The 20,111-nt window shown below is 46.0% G+C and overlaps 1 protein-coding gene across 1 annotated transcript; it reads right to left on the bottom strand.

Moving 5' to 3' along the window:
• Positions 1–12,126: 12,126 nt before the first annotated feature.
• LOC134403925 (C-type lectin lectoxin-Thr1-like) lies at positions 12,127–20,111 on the bottom strand. The gene is made up of 6 exons (XM_063134469.1): positions 20,080–20,111; positions 18,666–18,751; positions 18,301–18,404; positions 18,064–18,195; positions 13,057–13,183; positions 12,127–12,224 (listed from the first exon to the last, which is right to left on the bottom strand). The coding sequence occupies exons 2-6, from the start codon at positions 18,730–18,732 to the stop codon at positions 12,127–12,129; spliced, it is 528 nt and encodes a 175-aa protein (XP_062990539.1). The 5' UTR covers positions 18,733–18,751; positions 20,080–20,111.

Raw genomic sequence — 20,111 nt, 5'->3', positions numbered from 1 at the left:
CGTCCATCTTGCTCTAATCCTAACCCTCTACATAACTAATTTCTCCTTTATCATTGCTACTATCCAATGAGGTTGAAACTAGATCGGGTAAGATAGATCAATAAAATAGATAAGATAATGCTTTACTGTTAAAACCTTTTAGTATTTTTAATGACTGTAATCATGCTTTGTAGAAATAACTGTAAATATATTTTTATCTTGTAATAAAATATATGGAGGGGAGAGAAAAAGAAATGTGTTATTGCATTGTTGAGATATCGGTAAACATGGCTCATTCCTAATGGTCTGGTTTTTGTAAAAAAACAAAAACCATTGTGCTCATCTACAGTGTAGGGTGTGACCATATGAAAAGGAGGACAGGGCTCCTGTATCTTTAACAGTTGCATAGAAAAGGGAATTTCAGCAGGTATTATTTGTATATGTGGAGAACCTGGTGAAATTCCCTCTTTATCACAGCAGTTAAAGCTGCAGGAGCTATACTAGAGTGACCAGATTTAAAAGAGGCCAGGGCACCTGCAGCTTTAACTGTGGTGATGAAGAGGGAATTTCACCAGGTTCCCCATATACACAAATGACACCTGCTGAAATTTCCTTTTCAATACAACTGTTAAAGATACAGGAGCCCTGTCCTCCTTTTCATATGGTCACCCTAATCTACACCATGCAGGATATTGCACTATGAAAGTGGTATATAAAAGGCAGGAGGAGCCACACCAAACAGGATATAGTGGTATGAAAGTGGTCTATGGTATATGTCAATGGGCCCCAACAGTTGTTGGTGCACTTCACTATGACTCTAAAGCAGTAGTGGTCTCGTCGACCAGTCCGTTAGTAAACGTGCTGCCCTGTTTTGTACCAGTTGAAGTTTCCAGACCATTTTCAAAGGCAGCCCCACGTATAACGCATTGCAGTAATCCAAATGAGAGGTTATCCATGCTCTGATAACCTCTTGTTAGGATTACTGCAATGCGTTATACATGGGACTGCTTTGAAAACGGTCTGGAAACTTCTGCTGGTACAAAACAGGGCAGCATGGTTACTAATAGGGACTGGTTGACGAGACCACATCATGCCAGTCCTTTTCCAGCTTCATTGGCTGCCAGTTTAGGTCCGGGCCCGATTCAAAGTGCTGGTATTAACATTCAAAGCCCTAAATGGCTTGGGGCCAGGCTATCTGAAGGAACGCCTCCTCCCATATGTACCTGCCCGGACCCTAAAGTCATCCTCAGGGGTCCTTCTCCGTGAGCCCCTGCCAAAGGAAGTGAGGCAGGTGGCTACCAGGAGGAGGGCCTTCTCTGCTGTGGCACCCCAGCTGTGGAATGAGCTCCCTAAGGAGGTTCGTTTGGCACCTACATTATATGCTTTTAGACGCCAGGTGAAGACCTTTTTACTCTTCCAGCATTTTTTGTTGTTGTTTATTCGTTCAGTCGTTTCCTACTCTTCATGACTTCACAGTCTATAAATAAATTTTAACTCAGTGTTTTAAATTTGTAATTTTGCATTGCTGCTGTTTTTATCTGGTTGAGCTTTTATATTGTATTTTATATTATGGTTTTACACTGTTGTTTTATACTTTGAATGGTTTTAATTTTTGTGAACCGCCCAGAGAGCTCCACCTATTGGGTAGTATAGAAATGTAATAAATAAATAAATAAATAAACAAACAAATAAACGAATAAAATAAAAAATAGTGTGGCTCCTGCCTTTTATATACCACTTTCACAGTGCAATATCCTGCATGGTGTAGATGCGGCCATGGTGTGAAATTGGGCTCCCTGGGAGTTGAGCCTAGATGGGAAGGACAGGACCCATCAGAAGGTCAACTCAACCCACACCGCACAAGCATGTGAAGAAGCTGCCAGGCCGACTCCAAGATCCTGTCTGTGTTGGATGAAATCCAGACAGTTTGCTTGCATTAGGATCAAAGCTTTCTCCTCTATAACATACTCGAAATTATTTGGACAGCTGGCTTCCAACTTTACTATTTCCAAATAAAAATGGCAACAATATTGCAGGTTGTTGTTGATGATGTTGTTATTTTCAAAGGATTGCTACCCTTCCTAAGAAAGATATCCAGGGTAGCTTACGTAACACAAACTTGCATAAAGGTGACTTCTGGGATGGTAAAAGTGCAATTGCTACATGCTCAAATAATCCAAAGACGCCCACCTGCGGCGCCCAGTGGCCCTCCTTCCCCCTCACAGTTCTCAACTGGGGCTGCTTCCAGGTGGAAAGCTCCTGGCACTACCAATCAAAAGTCACTGTGCAGCTGCTGTCCCAACTTTTCCTCCTCAGTGGATTGTTATGTGGAAAGAAAAAGAAGATGGAAGAGGCAATTCTGCGCACGATGAAAACCTAGTCAGGAGCCACCCTCAGCCCTGCTTTTACTGCTGCTGCTGCCGCCCACCCACCCCTTCCAAGAGACAAAAACAGCAGCAGACTGAGCTGAGCAAACAAGGCCGAGTGCTGTAATCCTGTCACAATCCCCCTCTGTTACTGGGGATGAGGTGGGGAGTGCGTAAAGACCCCACTTCTAAAAAAAACCCTGCTCCTAGCTATGAATGCATAACTCTTTAGTCCAAGCGCTTAGATTAGGTTGTAATGTAAAACAGCAGGGTTGTCCATATTGTTTAAAGCAGTGGTTCCCAAACTTTTTCAGGTAACCGCCCCCTTGGTTCCACAAACTCATGCCCAGTACCCCCTATCCTACACTATAAAAATCATTATTCAGAATAGTGGTTTTCAACAACCCACTAAGGAAGATAATAACAATAAAATTCAAAACAGTAACAATTAATTGAATATTGAAAATCCGACGCACCCGCCACAGGCTTCCTGAGGGAGGGAGGAAAAGAGAGCGAACGCCTCTGTTTTGCAGCCGGCGTGGCGGGGCACACCAAGCAGGGTATGTCTCTTCATTAGCGTTTTGGTGCTTTTGAAACATTTCAATTCACCATTAAAAGGACTCTTCTTAAATGGTATTAATACATGCGTGCATCCTTCTCCTATATGGCTTGGGACCAAACTACCTTCTCCCATAAAAATGTCCCTGGGTTTTAAGACCTTCTGGAAAGGCGCTTCGCGTAAAAGACCACCTCGAGTGCCCCTTTGCCTCTTATCGCCCCCCTGCCGCCCCCTTGCCTCTTAATGGTGCAATTCCACCGCCCCCAAGGGGGCAGTACTGCCCACTTTGGGAACCACTGGTTTAAAGAGAAGTTAGATAAAAGAGCTCTCAGTCTGATATCAAAGTGAGCCACGCAAAAGCCTGTCACACAGCATTCCTTAGGCATTAATCAAATATATTTCTCTTAGCAGATTTCTCTTAGTGTGGCAGCCATATTGATGATGTCATCACGCAGCCCCCCACCACTGGAATTTTGTAAGACTCACTTTTCTGAGACACTTATATATAAACAAAAAATATTCACTAAGCTTTTGCACTCGCTGGGGTAAATAAATCCTGGTCTGGCTCTGGGACTATTTAGCTCAGAGGAAGGCTTTTCAGACCTTGAATTGCCCTTCGGTTTTCTTCAGGGACCAGCAAAACCAAAACTTCTGAACAGAGGAAATCGCTGAGTTATACTGAACACCAAACCATTGGATGGTCTAAATGAACACCCTCTGCTCTGAATGGCAGTAGCGTCTCTTCGTTGATTCCGGCAGGAAAAGGTAGTGTAGGGTGACCATATAAAAAGGTGGACAGGGCTCTTGAATCTTTAACAGTTGTATAGAAAAGGGTATTTCAGCAGAACCTGGTGAAATTCCCTCTTCATCACACCAGTTAAAGATGCAGGAGCCATATCTTCTTGACAAAATACGAAAGAGGGCAGGGCCCATGCAGCTTTAACTGGTGTGATGAAGAGGGAATTTCACCAGGTTCCCCATATATACAAATGACACCTCCTGAAATTCCCTTTTCTATGCAACTGTTAAAGATACTGGAGCCCTGTCCTCCTTTTCATAGGGTCACCCTATGCTGCACGAGTAACGGCCTATAAAGAACCCACAGAGATGCACTACTGTCCTTTCTGATCTGTGCTGAGAAAGCTCACCAAGAAGAGACCCACCTTGAATTCATTAACAAGCAAGTCACTGTGGCCACAGCTAGACCTAAGGTTTATCCTGGGATCATCCAGGGTTCACCCCTGCCTGAGCACTGGATCCCCTGTGTGTCACCTATATGAACAGATTTGAACCCTGGATGATCCAGGGATAAACCTTAGGTCTAGCTATGGCCTGTGTTTGAAAAGAAAAGAAAAGAAGAGAAGAGGGAGTAAGCTAACTGCGTATCTTAAAAGTAAAAAACCAACTATCAGTTCTCATGGAAAATATAATCCTGCCAAAACTTAGTCTTATATTTAATACACTTAACTGCATACAAGGCAAGTGAAAGCCGAACACACCACACACATGAAACAATGCAAAAGCCCAGCCATGCACACCCTGGATGCCGGTCCTGTGCAGAGTGACTTGGGATTTTCGGTGAGCCGATTGGTGTGGCAAGATGGAGGGTTGAGCTGTCTCAGCACAGGTCCAGAAGGGCAGAAGAGATAGATATCTTTCTTCTTCGATGGATGGATACATACATACCAGTGTAGTGAGTCTTCTACCTGGGGGCAGTTCAGCATAATCATGGGATGCATATGGGAGAAGCCCAAGGGCTCACTGGCCTTATCTTCAATAGCTACAAAAGTGCTGTAGGAGATTTCTTTTGGAAGGTTTTCCCCCTGAGATTTGACAGGTTTAATCAGGGGAATATTTTCAGTATTTTTTATCAACTATATGATTTTTGTTTAATACAATGTGAATAGATAGAATACTTTAAAAAATATTCACAACATGGGGGAAATATAAGCAAGATGTTAAACTAACTTATTTTGCAACTTTATTTCCAAGAGCGTGCGCCTGGTAACCATCTTCTGTGCCTTGTGGATTTATTCTGAAGAAGTCCGCTTAATCCGTACATGAAGCACTGAAGGAGACTGTAGTGAAAATGCAGGTGGCCTGAGTTACGTGTATCTCTATTAGACTTTACTTGTAGGATTCTTCCTCACAAGTTACCTTCTCTGCCTTTCATCATTTATAGCAGTGGTCCCCAACCTTTTTGGGTAGGTGGATGCATTTGGGATTTTGAGAGAGGGCAGCAGCTGCTCTCATAAAATGTCTGCCATGGTGGGCGTTTGCCCATCACAAGGTGCCCATTTCTCCAAAGGTAAACTGGTGAGACTGAAAGACAAGTAACTTGCCCAAGAATCTAAGAACAAGGCAGAGGTGGGGGCTGAGCTCAAAACCACTATTTTGAACCCAAATACAAATGGTACTGGAGGATGGCTGCAAAACCAGCAAATGCTATTGGGATGCATTAACTGAAGTTTAGCTTCCAAATTGTGCAAAGTACTGGTTCCCCTCTATTCGGTACTGGTTAGGCCTCACATTGAGTATTGCGTCCAGTTCTGGGCTCCACACTTCAAGAAGGACGCAGACAAGCTGGAGCGTGTTCAGAGGAGGGCAACCAGGATGATCAGGGATCTGGAAACAAAGCCCTAGGAAGAGAGACTGAAAGAACTGGGCATGTTTAGCCTGGAGAAGAAGGCTGAGGGAACTCTTCAAATACTTGAAAGGTTGTCACACAGAGGAGGGCCAGGATCTCTTTTCGATCCTCCCAGAGTGCAGGACACAGAATAACGGGCTCAAGTTAAAGGAAGACAGATTCCAATTGGACATCAGGAAAAACTTCCTGTTAGAGCAGTACGACAATGGAACCAATGACCTAGGGAGGTGGTGGGTTCTCCAACCCTGGAGGCACTCAAGAGGCAGCTGGACAGCCATCTGCCAGGGATGCTTTAAGGTGGATTCCTGCATTGAGCAGGAATGGATGGCCTTATAGGCCCCTTCCAACTCTACTATTCTATAATTCTATGATTGGAAATGATCTGCGTGAAGATCAGATGGACCTTTACTGAAGGTGCCTACTAGGTGCATTGAGCCACTGTAAATGGGTAATTATCTCTCTTGCGGTTGGAGCCTTCTAAGCAAATGAATAGTGCCCATAGAATCATAGAATAGTAGAGTTAGAAGGGGCCTATAAGGCCATTGAGTTGTATATGGAGTTTTCCCAGTTCTGTTCCTGGGTACTGTCCTTGGTCAGTGCTTAGAAAAGCAGAATGTCAAGGGTCGGCCTCGCATTATATTTCTGCCACCTTCTGAATAAATCTTGAATCTATAGCAAGGTAGGGAACCTACGTAGGTAAAGGTGAAACATTTGGTTGCTGGAGAGAAAATGTCTGATGTTCTGGAATATTTCACATATGGAAACTAGAGGATTGGGATGTGTGTTTATGGGTGGACATCTTGCCCTTGAAAATAAGTTGACGATTCTAGCCTTTAGATAGGGTGACCCTATGAAAAGGAGAACAGGGCTCCTGAATCTTTAGCGGTTGCATAGAAAAGGGAATTTCAGGAGGTGTCATTTGTATATATGCAGAACTCGGTGAAATTCCCCCTTCATAGCAACAGTTAAAGTTGCAAGAGCCCTGCCCTCTTTTGTATGTGGTCAAGAAGATATGGCTCCTGCACCTTTAACTGTTGTGATGAAGAGGGAATTTCACCAGGTTCTGCTGAAATACCCTTTTCTATACAACTGTTAAAGATACAAGAGCCCTGTCCTCCTTTTTATATGGTCACCCTACTTTAGATGACATATCAAGATTGTTTCAAAACACACCTGAATACCTTGGCCTTTGATCATTGTCTTTGAACCATCAACCCTTTGAAAGCTCATGCAATGGTAGCACCTTAGTTATGGAGGGAGGAGGCACCAAAAATAGCCTTTGTTCTAGAGAAAGTTCTGCTGATAGGAGCTTTATCAGGGGGTAAATACTGGAGATTAGGACCTCTTTGTCCAACAGACAGTAATGGGCAAATAGGAGTATTTACTTAGGCAAATCTTTGAGTAACCAGGATATTTTTGACTGAAATTGGCATCTAGAAATGACTTGCTTCTTGTTTCTGCAGCCTGTCATTCCAGTGTTAGGAAAGTTCACACATTACCCCATGGACAAGCACCTTCCCCAAATGGTCCAAATTGTGCACCTATTGTAAAAGATCAGGGTAGTTTGACATAGGCCTGATCTACACCAAGCAGGATATTGCACTATGAAAGCGGTATATAAGGGCAGGAGCCGCCCTACTGCTTTATAGCAGTATTGAAGTGCACTGACAACTGTTGGGGCCCATTGACACATACTATAAACCACTTTCATAGTGTTATATCCTGCTTGGTGTAGATGCGTGATGGGCCCCAACAGTTGTCAATGCACTTCAGTACCACTATAAAGCAGTAGTGTAGCTCCTGCCTTTTATATGCCGCTTTCATAGTGGAGGTCGTGGGCTCTCCCACACTAGAGGCTTTCAAGAGGCAGCTGGACAACCATCTGCCAGGGATGCTTTAGGGTGGATTCCTGCATTGAGCAGGGGGCTGGACTCGATGGCCTTGTTGTAGGCCCCTTCCAACTCTGCTATTCTATGATGTTGTGATTCTATGAATATCCCGCTTGGTGTAGATGAGGCCCCAGGAAGAGATGTGCAGGCAGGTGCCCAAGCCACTGCCCATTTTTCTTTAATGTGCAACTATAAAGGGCCTTAGGTAGAAGGCACAACAGGTAAAGCTGCAGGAGCTATACTAGAGTGACCAGATACAAAAGAGGCTATGGCTCCTGCAGCTTTAACTGTTGTGATGAAGAGGGAGTTTCACCAGGTGCTGCATGCATAAAAATGACACTTTCTAGACAACAGTTACAGGTACAGGAGCCCTGTCCTCCTTTTCATATGGTCACCCTAGATGAGTCCTACTTAATATAAAATCTACAGTTTTACTAAACAGACAGAATGAAACTTTAAAAACTCTTCATACCATGGGGCAATATAACCAAGATGTTAAAATTAACTTACTTTATAACTTTATTTTCAAGAGGGTATGCCCTGATAGCCATCTACTGTGCCTTGTGGGTTTATTCTGAAGAAGTTTGCCTAATCCTTAAATGTGGCACTGAAGAGGACTGTAGCCAAAATGCATTTGGCATGTACTTATGTGCATCTATATTAGACTATGATTATCATCAGATGAAGGGGGGGGGATCACATTTTCCTACCGTCACTAAGGCCTCCTGCTGCTGTCCCGCAATAGCGACGATTTCTTTACACGGGAAAGAAAGAGGAAGTTGCAACGACCACATGGCCCATTCAGTGGGCTTTTTCATTGTGCTGCCTTTCTTGCACAAAGCAGGAAATGGTGGCAAGTTTCACTTTAAATAAATAAGTCAGATTTTCTGGGGGCGGCGGGCGGTTTGCCATGGAAAAACAAACGGAAGTAGCAGGAGGTGGAAGGTGGACGTCATCGTCTAAAGAACATGAGAAGTATGACAATGGAATCAGTTACCTAGGGAGGTTGTGGGCTCTCCCAGGCTAGAGGCATTCAAGAGTAGGGTGACCAACTGTCAGGATTTCCCCGGATTTGTCCTGGTTTTTGCTCTTTTCATGGTGTCAGGGGGGATTTTCTATAATTTTCAATAATGTCCTGGAATGACATACCTTCCTCTTTAAGGCTGCCATTAGCATGGCAGGAGGGAATGACATGCTTTCTTCAGGCACATCATTCCCCCACCCCGAGCTCCAATTGAGGTCTTAAAGGGGAAAGTGGGTCATTCGTGGACATTATAGAAAAGGCCCCAATTGGAGTGGATGGTGGTGGTGCAGAATGAAATCCTTTCCCCTCCTCCACTCCAATCGGGTTCTTTAAGGTGGCGGGGGAATAATGTACTTTCTGCAGGACTCAGAAAGCTGCTTCCCCACACACACACTAGGTGTCCTCTTTTTTGGTTTCCCAAATATGGTCACCCTATTCAAGAGGCAGCTGGACAACCATCTGTCAGGGATGCTTTAGGATGGATTCCTGCATTGAGCAGGGGGTTGGACTCGATGGCCTTGTAGGTAGGGGTGTGCACGGACCCCCCAATCTGCTTCGTGGCCCAATCCGGAAAATCCAGATCGGGCCCGATCCTCTTCCCGCCGCTCCGCCCATCTCCTGCTCCGCTCCGTGGAGTGAGATCTGGCTTCGCCGCCGTCACTATATAGGCGGCGGCGGCGGCGGCACAAGATAAGCCACCCACCCACCCCGCCCCCTTACCTTCCTCCATCGCGGGCTTCAATTGAGGCCCCGGTTGAAGCTGGAAGAGGCCTCGGCCTTCACTTCCGGCTTCAACCGGGGCCTCAATTGAAGCCCGCGACGGAAGGTAAGCGTCCCTCCTCCCTGCTCCCTTACCTGGTGCTGCCGCTGCCGCTACCGCATGGATGGCGGTGCTGGCAGTGCCAGATTAGTCCCTCTCCCCGCCCCACTTACCTGCAGGCGAAGCTCCGGATTGAGGCGATCCTCTTCGCCTCGATCCACAGCCCCCCTGACTCTCTTCGCCTCCGCCTTTTCCGGAGGGAATTAGGCTGCCTCGCTCCTGCTTCTCTGAACCGAAGAGAAGCGGAGCACATCCCTACTTGTAGGCCCCTTCCAACTCTGCTGTTCTATGATTCTATGATTCTATGATCTGTGAGCAGGCAGTAACAAGCTGCGATAAAACGTTTGTCTGATTGACGCTCTATGTTTGTTGTTGTTTATTCGTTCAGTCGCTTCCGACTCTTTGTGACTTCATGGACTAGCCCACGCCAGAGCTTTCTGTGTGCTTTCAATAAGTTACCTTTCTTGATCCTTTTCACAATGTATAGGTTGAGACTGTGAAATTTAAATTTAAAACTGTTTTGTTTCAATGTCTATGGTGTGTTCTATTATGATTTATGCATTCTATTGTATTTTGTGTAAAATTTATTTTTTATCTCCCTCTCTCCCTCCCTCCCTCGCCTTGTGGTTCTAATGGGAGGGGAATGGTATCCCAAATCCACATGTGACTGAAGGCCTGTTTTTGCAGGAGCCTTGGGCATATTACAGCTTTTCACAGATTGAAGATGGGATTAAGTTCCAGAAGACAGACCAAGGACTCCACCAGTGGAGATACACAGGGAATCACATTCACAAATCTTGGGAGCATGTGTGAAGCGGGAGCCTTCGGAATGATGGGCTTTTCCCTGGGTCCACTCTCTGAAGCTAAAGTGGAGCCTTTCCCCCCAATCTGGTTTCCGCACTACAGGTTTGAGCACTTGGCAACACTGAAGGGAAAACAGAGAGCTACTAACCCATGGAAGGAAGCTGCAATGTTCCCATCCAACTGCTTAAGCCAAGTTACCTCCAACTCCTGCCCTGGGGTGGGGGTTGAGGGCCAGACCTTCCCGCAGTTCACTTTACTTCTTCCCTCTTACTTATTTTTTTGGGGGGGGTCAGTGTCTCATTTCTCCCCCCTGCAAAAACAAACAAAACCCAAGACGTCCAGCATCACTCCTGCAAAGTGGGGCCCCCAAGGTTCTGGGTTAAGCCCCCAATATCTAGGCGCTCTTGAGCTGTTTCTGCTCATGAAACCCACTGTGCAGTATTGGTGCACCAGCCAGCCAGCCCCCCCCCCGATAACATGTACAGTTCTGGTGGTTACGCCAACTCAAAGGGGGCATCCTAGACACTTATGGGGCTAGGCCACTGCTAATTGATCTGGGTGGACTTGGAGATATTATAAAAGAAGCAGCAGGGTTTATGTTCCGTGGCTTTTAACAAGATATACACGTGAAAAGCTGATACTGTTATGGGTTTAGGGTTGGTCTGAATGACCTTTCAGGAACCCCTTACAATCCATAGCCTATCACTGTGGTTCAGGATCCCTTCCAAAAATGTAATCCTTGACTCTAGGATTTCTGTAAGAAGAGCTATCAGTACAGGAGCCTTGAGATAATAAGCTTCTATAAATGAGCAATTCATAGCATGCTTGTGATTGGCCCATCATGGAAGTTTGCAGGTTCATTACATGACATTGGCAGCATCCAGGCCGCCTCCCATGCATGTCCCTGGAAATTGTGGGTTTAAAAACCCCAGAGATAATGTGGGGCTGTCTGGAAAGTCGCACCATCTCCTAGCGTCTAATCTCTAAGACTGGAAAAGGACACCAGGAATTGTTGGTGATGTATTCTAGTGGAGCCAGGATGGCTCAAGAAGGCACTGGGGGTGGGCATAGAGGACTCCTCTTCCCCCCCCCCACTTGAGTAGGGGAGGGGTGAGCGAGAGGTGAGCAATGTGTGTGTGTGCATGCACACACGTCAGGAAGTCAATCTGTGCTGGAACAGGTGTTGAAAAAGAGACAGCTGGCTTTGCTCTTTGCAGGAAATCCTACATCATGGTTAGGTGCCTTAGAAATCTGATGGGAAGTGGAGCCTGTTTGATAATACTGCTACAATCTTCCATCTTATGTGTGTGTGTGTGTGTGTGTGTGTGTGTACGCGCGCCACTCCCCGCTCAGAAGTGGCGCGCGTACACACCCACCCAGACCTAATATTTTAATGATTTGCTCTGATTTGAACAGCTAAGCTTCTGTGATTCTCCAAGTTGGATGTGTTTCCACAGCTGGTGGATGTGTTTCCAGGGGAAAGGTTGGGTTTGCTCCCTAACCTGTAAAGGAAAGCTGTGAGGGCTTCATCGGTGGGATTTTGAAGAAAAAACTGTATTGGCCCCAGATTTTGCAACACTTGTAACGCTTGTTGGGTGTAAGAGAGCGGGATGCGTCTTGAAGGAGAGCAGTGGGCCCCGTCCGGGTGGCACAGTGTGTGAAAATGGCATCCTCCGGCCTTCTCAAATGCTCGTCATCTCTTATTTTTCATTACTGCAGTTTTGGGGCATTATAAGGGTTGGCTTCTGTTTTTTCTTGCAGGAAGTGTGGTTCTATCTATAATTGGTGTGGTGGAAGAAGGACACGCCCTCCTGCTCCTATTACGATCAGGATACTCTGAGGGGAGGGGAGAACCCGCATGGACAGATCTGCTTGCTTCAGGGAGAGTTTATTACTGCCACACTGCGGTGACAGGAGAGGAGGAAGGAAGGAAAGTGTGTCGATTGCACCTGGCATGGCAGGGCAGGAGAGAAACCCACCCAGCCGGCTGGCAAAGGCCAGGGCAGCAGGAAGCGGAGAAGGTGCCCACGGCTGCCCCTCACTTGCAGGCAAATTCCTCTTGTATGGACTCCACCGTCGCTTTGCACACGAAGCTGTTTTTACGATTGCACATCTCGTCATTCCACTTCTTAAAGTCTAAGCAACAAGACAGAAATTACTGCCAGGGTTCAGGGGGAGCAGAAACCCAGAGGGAGGCTGAGCACCATCCCTCAGGTTCTGGATGGAAGCAAGAAACCCAGCCCGGCTTCCTTCCTCTTCCCCTTCTGCAGTGCTACGGTGGTCTGCCTCCCCAGCACCCTGGGGCCAGAGAAGGAATCTCTCCCGCTACAGCTCCCACCCGACCAAAAGGGTGGTGCACAGTGGCCAAGTGCAAAAGAGGAACACTGAGGAAAATTGGCTCCAACATTCTTTTTCTTGTTGGGCAATCCAGCTGTCAGAGTGAATTCTCTTGCATTTCAGGGTGCAGCCCTATGCATGTTTAGAAGACAAAAGTCCTACACCGGGTGACCGTATGGAAAGGGGGACAGGGGCTCCTGTATCTTTAACAGTTGCATAGAAAAGAGAATTTCAGCAGGTGTCATTGGCATGCATGCAGCACCTGGTGAAATTCCCTCTGCATCACAACAGTTAAAGCTGCAAGAGCCCTGCCCTCTTGACCAGATACAAAAGAGGGCAGGGCTCCTGCAGCTTTGTGATGGAGGGAATTTCACCAGGTGCTGCATGCATACAAATGACACCTGCTGAAATTCCCTTTTCTATGCATCTGTTAAAGTTACAGGAGCCCAGTCCTCCTTTCCATATGGTGACCCTACTCCTGCCTTGCTTGTGGGTGTCCCGGAGGCATCTATGGTTGGCCACTCTGGGAAATGGGCTGCTTGGCTGGAGAGGAGTGGTCTTCTCCCCAATCTCACAGGGCTCTTCTTATGATAGCTTCCACACTGAAAAGCGCACTGTGCGTGTTTCTTACCTGTGGATTTCCACAGCTCTGCGCAAAACTCGCCAGTGTTGGCATAATTGTTGGGTTGCCCTGGATTCCATGCGCTGTGCTTGAGCGCGAGGCTGTCCGTCCACTGCCAGAATGCGCTTCCAGGAGTCTGGGGGAACACAATGAACCCAGGGTGGGGTGGCCCTCGTGGCCCGTCTGGGAAGACGGGGTCCTCCAACAGGCACACCAGTAAAGGTCAGGTATGGGCACCCTCCCCGTGCAACACAGAATCATGCCTACTGATGAGCAGCATCCTATCAAGGGTCTCCTCTCAGACATAGGGCTGAATTTGGGGAGGGTCCACTGCTCAGGCACAGAGCAGCACCTGCCCCAGCTGCAGAATGTGCCTGCAGGTTTGGACCCTGACAACGTCTCTCCAGGTACCACGTGAAAACCCCGTTCCTGGGCCAGAGACCCTGCAGTACCCTTTCCCAATGACATGGGAAAGGGTACATAGTCCAACATGTGGCTCCCCTGACATGTTGGACTACAGCTCCCGTTATCCACTGTCAGCACAACCCTTGGGGATGATAGGAGTTGTAGTCCAACACATGCTCTAGAGAGCTGTTAGAGCCAAGAACGAGACTTGATGACTTTGGAATCGCCTCCCCAAGAGGAAATGTGACTGGTACGAAATCTGAATTGTTTTCTGTGCTGGGTGAAAACATTCCCATTTGCTCAAGCCTGTTGAGGACGAGCATTTGGAAACTGCTGACTTTATGAGGTTTTATGCCTCTCGTATTCTAAGGCTCTATAGATTGTGTTATAATTTTATGCACTGTTGCCCTGGAGTTGGCATTGTCGATGGAGTAGCATGGAAATGTTTCAAAATAACAAAAGGTAATACTATGATCTGGTTCAAATCAGCATCCTATGTTCCTAATTACACCTTTTGTTCCAATCCTTAGGTCTCCAATGTACACACAGAGACCTCTCCGGCCAGGCTCCTTTGCCCCTGCAGATTTTTATTTTATTTTTATTTTATTAATTCCTTTTTTTTAAAAAAAACAAAAAACTTGGAGGCTGCTCTGCAGCCAAATGAAGTGTCCCCTGCAGCACCAGCTTTATTTGGGTTCAGAAGAGTGGTTTTGGGCTTTGGCGCTCAGCCCCAACCTCAGCCTGGTATTAGGTTCTTGGGCAAATTACTTTCCGCTGGCAGGTAAAGCTGGTTTTATGCAAGCAGGTCTTCGCTGTGCAAGGCAGTCTGTTAGGTTGGGTGCTGTTTTTATTTTATTATTGTTGTGTGGTTTTGTTATGTCTTTAATGTATTTGTTATAATCAAGTGTTTATCGATGTTTGTAAGCTGCCTAAGAAAAGGAATTGAGAATATTGTCCTTATACAAATCTATGGTGCGACAACACTTAGAATGCTGTGTACAGTTCTGGTCACCACACCTAAAAAAGAAGAAGATATTTTAGAGCTGAAAAAAGTACAGAAAAGGGCAACTAAAATGATGAAGGGGCTGGAACATCTCCCCTATGAGGGAAGGTTGCATTAACTGGGGTTGTTTAGCTTGGAAAAAAGGAGGCTACGGGGAGACATGATAGACGTGTACAAAATTATGCCTGGTGTGGAGAAGGTGGATAGGGACACATTTTTCTCCCTCTCTCAAAATACTAGGACCCAGTGGGGTCATCCCGTGAAGCTGATTGGTAGGAGATTCAGGACAAATAAATGGAAGTAGTTCTTCACATAGCGCATAGTTAAATGATGGAATTCACTACTACAAGGTGTGGTGATGGCCACCAATTTGGATGGCTTTAAAAGGGGGTTGGATAAATTCCTGGATAACAAAGCTATCAATGGCTACTAATCCCATGGCTATGTGCTACATCCAGTATCTGAAGCAGTAAGCCGGTGTGCACCAGTTTCTGGGGAACATGGGTGAGAGGGTGCTGTTACACCATGTCCTGCTTTCATAGAATCATAGAATCATAGAATAGCAGAGCTGGAAGGGGCCTACAAGGCCATCGAGTCCAACCCCCTGCTCAATGCAGGAACCCACCCTAAAGCATCCCTGACAGATGGTTGTCCAGCTGCCTCTTGAAGGCCTCTAGGGTGGGAGAGGCCACAACCTCCCTAGGTAACTGATTCCACCGTCGCACTGCTCTAACAGTCAGGAAGTTTTTCCTGATGTCCAGCTGGAATCTGACTTCCTGTAACTTGAGCCCGTTATTCCGTGTCCTGCACTCTGGGAGGATCGAGAAGAGATCCTGGCCCTCCTCTGTGTGACAACCTTTTAAGTATTTGAAGAGTGCTATCATATCTCCCCTCAATCTTCTCTTCTCCAGGCTAAACATGCCCAGTTCTTTCAGTCTCTCTTCATAGGGCTTTGTTTCTAGACCTCTGATCATCCTGGTTGCCCTCTTCTGAACACGCTCCAGCTTGTCTGCATCCTTCTTGAATTGTGGAGCCCAGAACTGGACACAATACTCTAGATGAGGCCTAACCAGGGCCGAATAGAGAGGAACCAGTACCTCACGTGATTTGGAAGCTATACTTCTATTAATGCAGCCCAAAATAGCATTTGCCTTTCTTGCAGCCATATTGCACTGTTGGCTCATATTCAGCTTGCGATCTACAACAATTCCAAGATCTTTCTTGTTTGTAGTATTGCTGAGCCAAGTATCCCCCATCTTGTAACTGTGCCTTTGGTTTCTATTCCCTAAATGTAGAACTTGGCATTTATCCCTATTAAATTTCATTCTGTTGTTTTCAGCCCAGCACTCCAGCCTATCAAGATCATTTGAAGTTTGTTTCTGTCTTCTAGGGTATTAGCTATCCCACCCAATTTTGTGTCATCTGCAAATTTGATCAGCGTTCCCTGCACCTCCTCGTCCAAATCATTAATAAAAATGTTGAAGAGCACTGGGCCCAGGACTGAGCCCTGCGGCACCCCACTCGTTGCCTCTCCCCAGTTTGAGAAGGTTCCATTGATAAGCACTCTTTGAGTCCGATTCTGTAGCCAACTATGAATCCACCTAATAGTTGTTCCATCTAGCCCACTTTTAGCTAGTTTGTTAATCAGAATGTCATGTGGTACTTTGTCAAAAGCTTTGCTGAAGTCAAGATATATAACGTCCACAGCATTCCCACAGTCCACAAGGGAGGTTATCCTATCAAAAAATTAGATCAAATTAGTCTGACAGGATTTGTTCCTGACAAATCCATGTTGGCTTCTAGTAATCACTGCATTGATTTCAAGGTGTTTACAGATTGACTTCTTTATAATCTGCTCCAGAATTTTCCCAGGGATGGATGTCAGACTGACTGGTCTGTAGTTCCCAGGTTCCTCCTTTTTGCCCTTTTTGAAGATAGGGACAACGTTAGCCCTCCTCCAGTCGTCCGGCACCTCACCCGTCTTCCATGATTTTGCAAAGATAATAGACAAAGGTTCTGAGAGGTCTTCCGCTAGCTCCTTCATTACTCTAGGATGCAGTTCATCGGGCCCATGGCGATTTGAACTCATTCAAGGAAATTAGGTGTTCTTTGACCATTTGTTTATCAATCTCAAACTGCAATCCTGCCCCCTCAACTTCTGCTTCACTTTTTCCAGGGGGGTCATAGACCCGCTTTTGGGAGAAGACCGAGGCAAAGTAGGAATTGAGCACTTTAGCCTTTTCTTTGTCGTCTGTTATCAATTTGCCATCCTTGTTAAGCAGTTGAACCACCATTTCTTTCCTGTCTTTTACTACTCACGTATCTGAAGAAAGCCTTTTTATTGCTTTTAGCATCCCTCGCTAATCTCAGCTCATTCACAGCTTTAGCATTCCTGACGCCATTTCGGCACTTCTGCGCCACCTGTCTGTACTCTTCTTTTGTAGCCTGGCCTTCCTTCCACTTCCTATATGTATCCCTTTTTGTTTTCAGGTCATCTCTAAGCTTTTTGTGGAGCCACATTGGTTTCCTCTGTTGTCTTCTATCTTTTCTCCTTGTTGGAATTGTTTGTAACTGTGCCTTTAAAATTTCATTTTTTAAATACTCCCACCCATCCTGCACTCCTTTTCTCATTAGGCTCCCTTGCCACAGGACCTTACTTATTATAGTTCTGAGTTTATTAAAGTCAGCTTTGCTAAAATCCAGAGTACGTGTATGGCTACACTCAACTTTTGCCTCCTTCATAATCAAGAATTCAAGTATGACGTTGTCACTTTCCCCCAGAGTTCCCGTAACTGCCACTTTATCCACTAAGTCATCCCTGTTGGTCAATAGCTTTGTTGGTCCCTGGTTGACAGCTGGTGGGCCACCGTGTGAACGGAGTGCTGGACTAGATGGTCTGATCCAGCATCAGGGCACTTCTTATGTTCTTATGTTCTTCTTAATGCCATTTTCTTGGTAGAAATTTTTTTGGGGGGAATCAAATAAACAACACACAAACAGAAAAACGTTTTGTCAAAACGTTAGAGTGGGTCCCCCCACCAAGAAAATATTGGGTACATGGAGAGGGGGAAAGAACGTCCTTGATCACTGGTAAAGTCACAAGCACTAGCCAATTGGTGCTTGTGCTACTTCCAACCGCAGTAGCTTTGACTTTGCAGTTAGCAGTGAAAGCACCTGGGAGAGAAGAGGAGTGGAAGAGGAGAAGTGACATTTTCCCAGAGCCAAATATTGTGGTTTATCGCTGGGAAAACGTTATTTCTCTACAATAGATGTAACAACTTAGTAACAACCGTACACTAACTGCTCAACAGAAGAATGTTGGGAAAGACACATCTCTACCCAGCCATACCTCCTTTCTTGAACGGTTTGTCTCCAACTCCTTGGATTTATTCCATTCCCATTTCCCCCATTCTGCCCCATTTGTACTATCAACAACCCACAGGCAGGTTTGAAAGGGAATCCACTTTCCCCCCCAATGTGGCATCACTCTGATGATGTGGTGGCCCTTATAAAAAGGAACAGCTGCAGAATTCGTTCGTATATATTTGTGGATAAGTTCTGGAGTTGAGGATGGACAGGCAGAGGGGAGTTTGGTGGGAGAAACTAACCTTCTGAGGATTGTGGAGCCCTATCCAGACGTCACCATTGGGCAGAAATTTGGTCAGGTACTTCCTGAGATGGCAGGATTCTTGCTTGCTCTGGATGGAGACCAGGTGGGTACCCAAGCTCTGGCATACATCCTAACACAGCAGGGGAAAGAAAAGAAAAGCATTGCGTTGTCTCCAGGGTATCCCTCTGCGAGAAGCTGAAGGGCACCAACTCCCGGCCACTCACCTGCCACTCACCTCAGCTTCTTTCCAGGCCTTCTTCTCAGAGAAATACCTGTAGCAGTTGTCCTCAAAGAAGTCCCAGAACTCTGGGCAGGCATAGCCCTTCAACACCTCAGTTGCTTTGGCAAAGAGGATGGGTGAGGACCAGAGGAAAACAGGAGGGAAAGAACGTCAGAGGCTGCACGTTTAGACTAGAGGGGCCCGGGGCCCAAGAGTTGGCTGATCAGATCAGTCTGCAAAGTCCCATCCACTGGCCTCCCCTCCCTTTAGTTCCTGGTCCATCCCAACCCATCCCCAATTCTCTGGCTCCCCCAGGGAGCTGGGGATAGTGACAAAGGGAGGGAAATGGGCATGGAAGAGGGAGAAGGACATCAACTCACCTTCTAGGAAGGGACTAGCAGCCAAATAGACAAGGAAGCTAAGGGTGATGAAAGAAGTGGGGCCCATCTCCTGGCTGCTCTTTCACCTGAAGAGAGATGGAAAAGGAAGCATCCACCAGGGCCTTGAAAGGCTGAGATGCCCTCAGGCAGCCTGGCCAGCCAGAATAGCTACGTCAGAAGGGCCTCAGCTTCCGGCAAATGGGGCCTCAGAGGAAAGATGGCTCCTTTCCAGAATTCCCATGCAATTATTATGATCTGAACAATCTTTTCGTGCCCAGGTCTGGAGAAAATTGAGACCCCTGGGTTTCTCTCCCTCCCTCATGACTCTAGGGCACCCAATGCAACCAAATGTCAGTAGACAAATAAGTGACCTACATCCTGCCAAGCAGGAGGAGGTTTGGAAAGAGCAACTTCAATATGTAGATGTGTACAATATGTGCATAGGCATGATTTCATTTGGCAGGTTTTAGTGTCACACAAGATCCCTCTTCAATCCAGATCTGAAAACTCAAGACATGCTGGAGAAACTTTGGAGATCCAGTTTTCGAGCTGACATGATGCATCACATGAGCTAGAGAGAGAAATCCCCAGCCAGCAAAGCCCAGCTTTATTTATTTATTTATTTATTTATTTATTTATTTATTTATTGCATTCCTATATAGCCCAATAGCTGAAGCTCTCTGGGCAGTTCACAAAAGTGTCCGTACCAGCAGCCATTTCTACATAGTTTGGGATGAAAAGTTGTAAACCACCCAGAGAGCTTTGGTTGTGGGGTGGTATATAAATGTAATATAATAATAATAATAATAATAATAATAATAATAATAATAATGTGACAAGGGGACACACTGAAGACATCGGAAGAGGACTGGTGGAAACGGGACTTGTCTACTAACACCCATACTGTGAACCACCCAGAGAGCTTAGACTATTGGGCACTATAGAAATGCAATAAACAATTAAAAATTAACAAAAATAAAGCCTAGCATTGCCTAATCTGACAGGCAGTGGCATTGCAGGTTCTTGGGCAGAGTGTGGTGTGTGTGTTTGTGTGTGTGTGTGTGTGTGTGTGTGTGTGTGTGTGTGTGTCTTTCCTGTCAATGTCACTTGATCGTTTCTATTGAAGCAGGCCAGAATTGATGCAGGAACCTTCTGATCACTGCACATTGGTTCCCCCTCCTTCCCAGTTCTGGACTGTTTACTTTGCAACAAGATTTCCAGAATTCTGTGGTTGGCCTTTCCACCAAATGTTATGATAATAGCTTGCTCATGGCCTTATCTTGCTCTTTTAATTTAAAACAAGAGGCTCCAGCTTTTCTCCATCAATAGAATGGTTAGAAAGGCTCAGTGCAATTAAATCCAAGCAACCCCTGACTTCAGTTATTGAGAAATTGGGCAGGGGGCCTTGACTCACCTCTCCGTGTCCAAAAGTCTGCTTGGTCTGGC

Source organism: Elgaria multicarinata, chromosome 9 (assembly GCF_023053635.1).
Source record: "Elgaria multicarinata webbii isolate HBS135686 ecotype San Diego chromosome 9, rElgMul1.1.pri, whole genome shotgun sequence".
NCBI classification, from domain to species: Eukaryota; Metazoa; Chordata; class Lepidosauria; order Squamata; family Anguidae; genus Elgaria; species Elgaria multicarinata.
The sequence above is the reverse complement of the archived record's forward strand: the minus strand, read 5'-3'. Positions and strand labels throughout refer to the sequence as shown.

Bases quoted from the DNA above. Each gene is read 5' to 3' on its own strand.
- LOC134403925 (XM_063134469.1), bottom strand. From the start codon at position 18,732: ATGGGCCCCACTTCTTTCATCACCCTTAGCTTCCTTGTCTATTTGGCT. The intron at 18,196-18,300 runs GTGAGTGGCAGG...CTGCTGTGTTAG, and splicing joins AGGCCTGGAAAGAAGCTGAG to GATGTATGCCAGAGCTTGGG. The intron at 12,225-13,056 runs GTAAGAAACACG...CTTGTTGCTTAG, and splicing joins AGAGCTGTGGAAATCCACAG to ACTTTAAGAAGTGGAATGAC.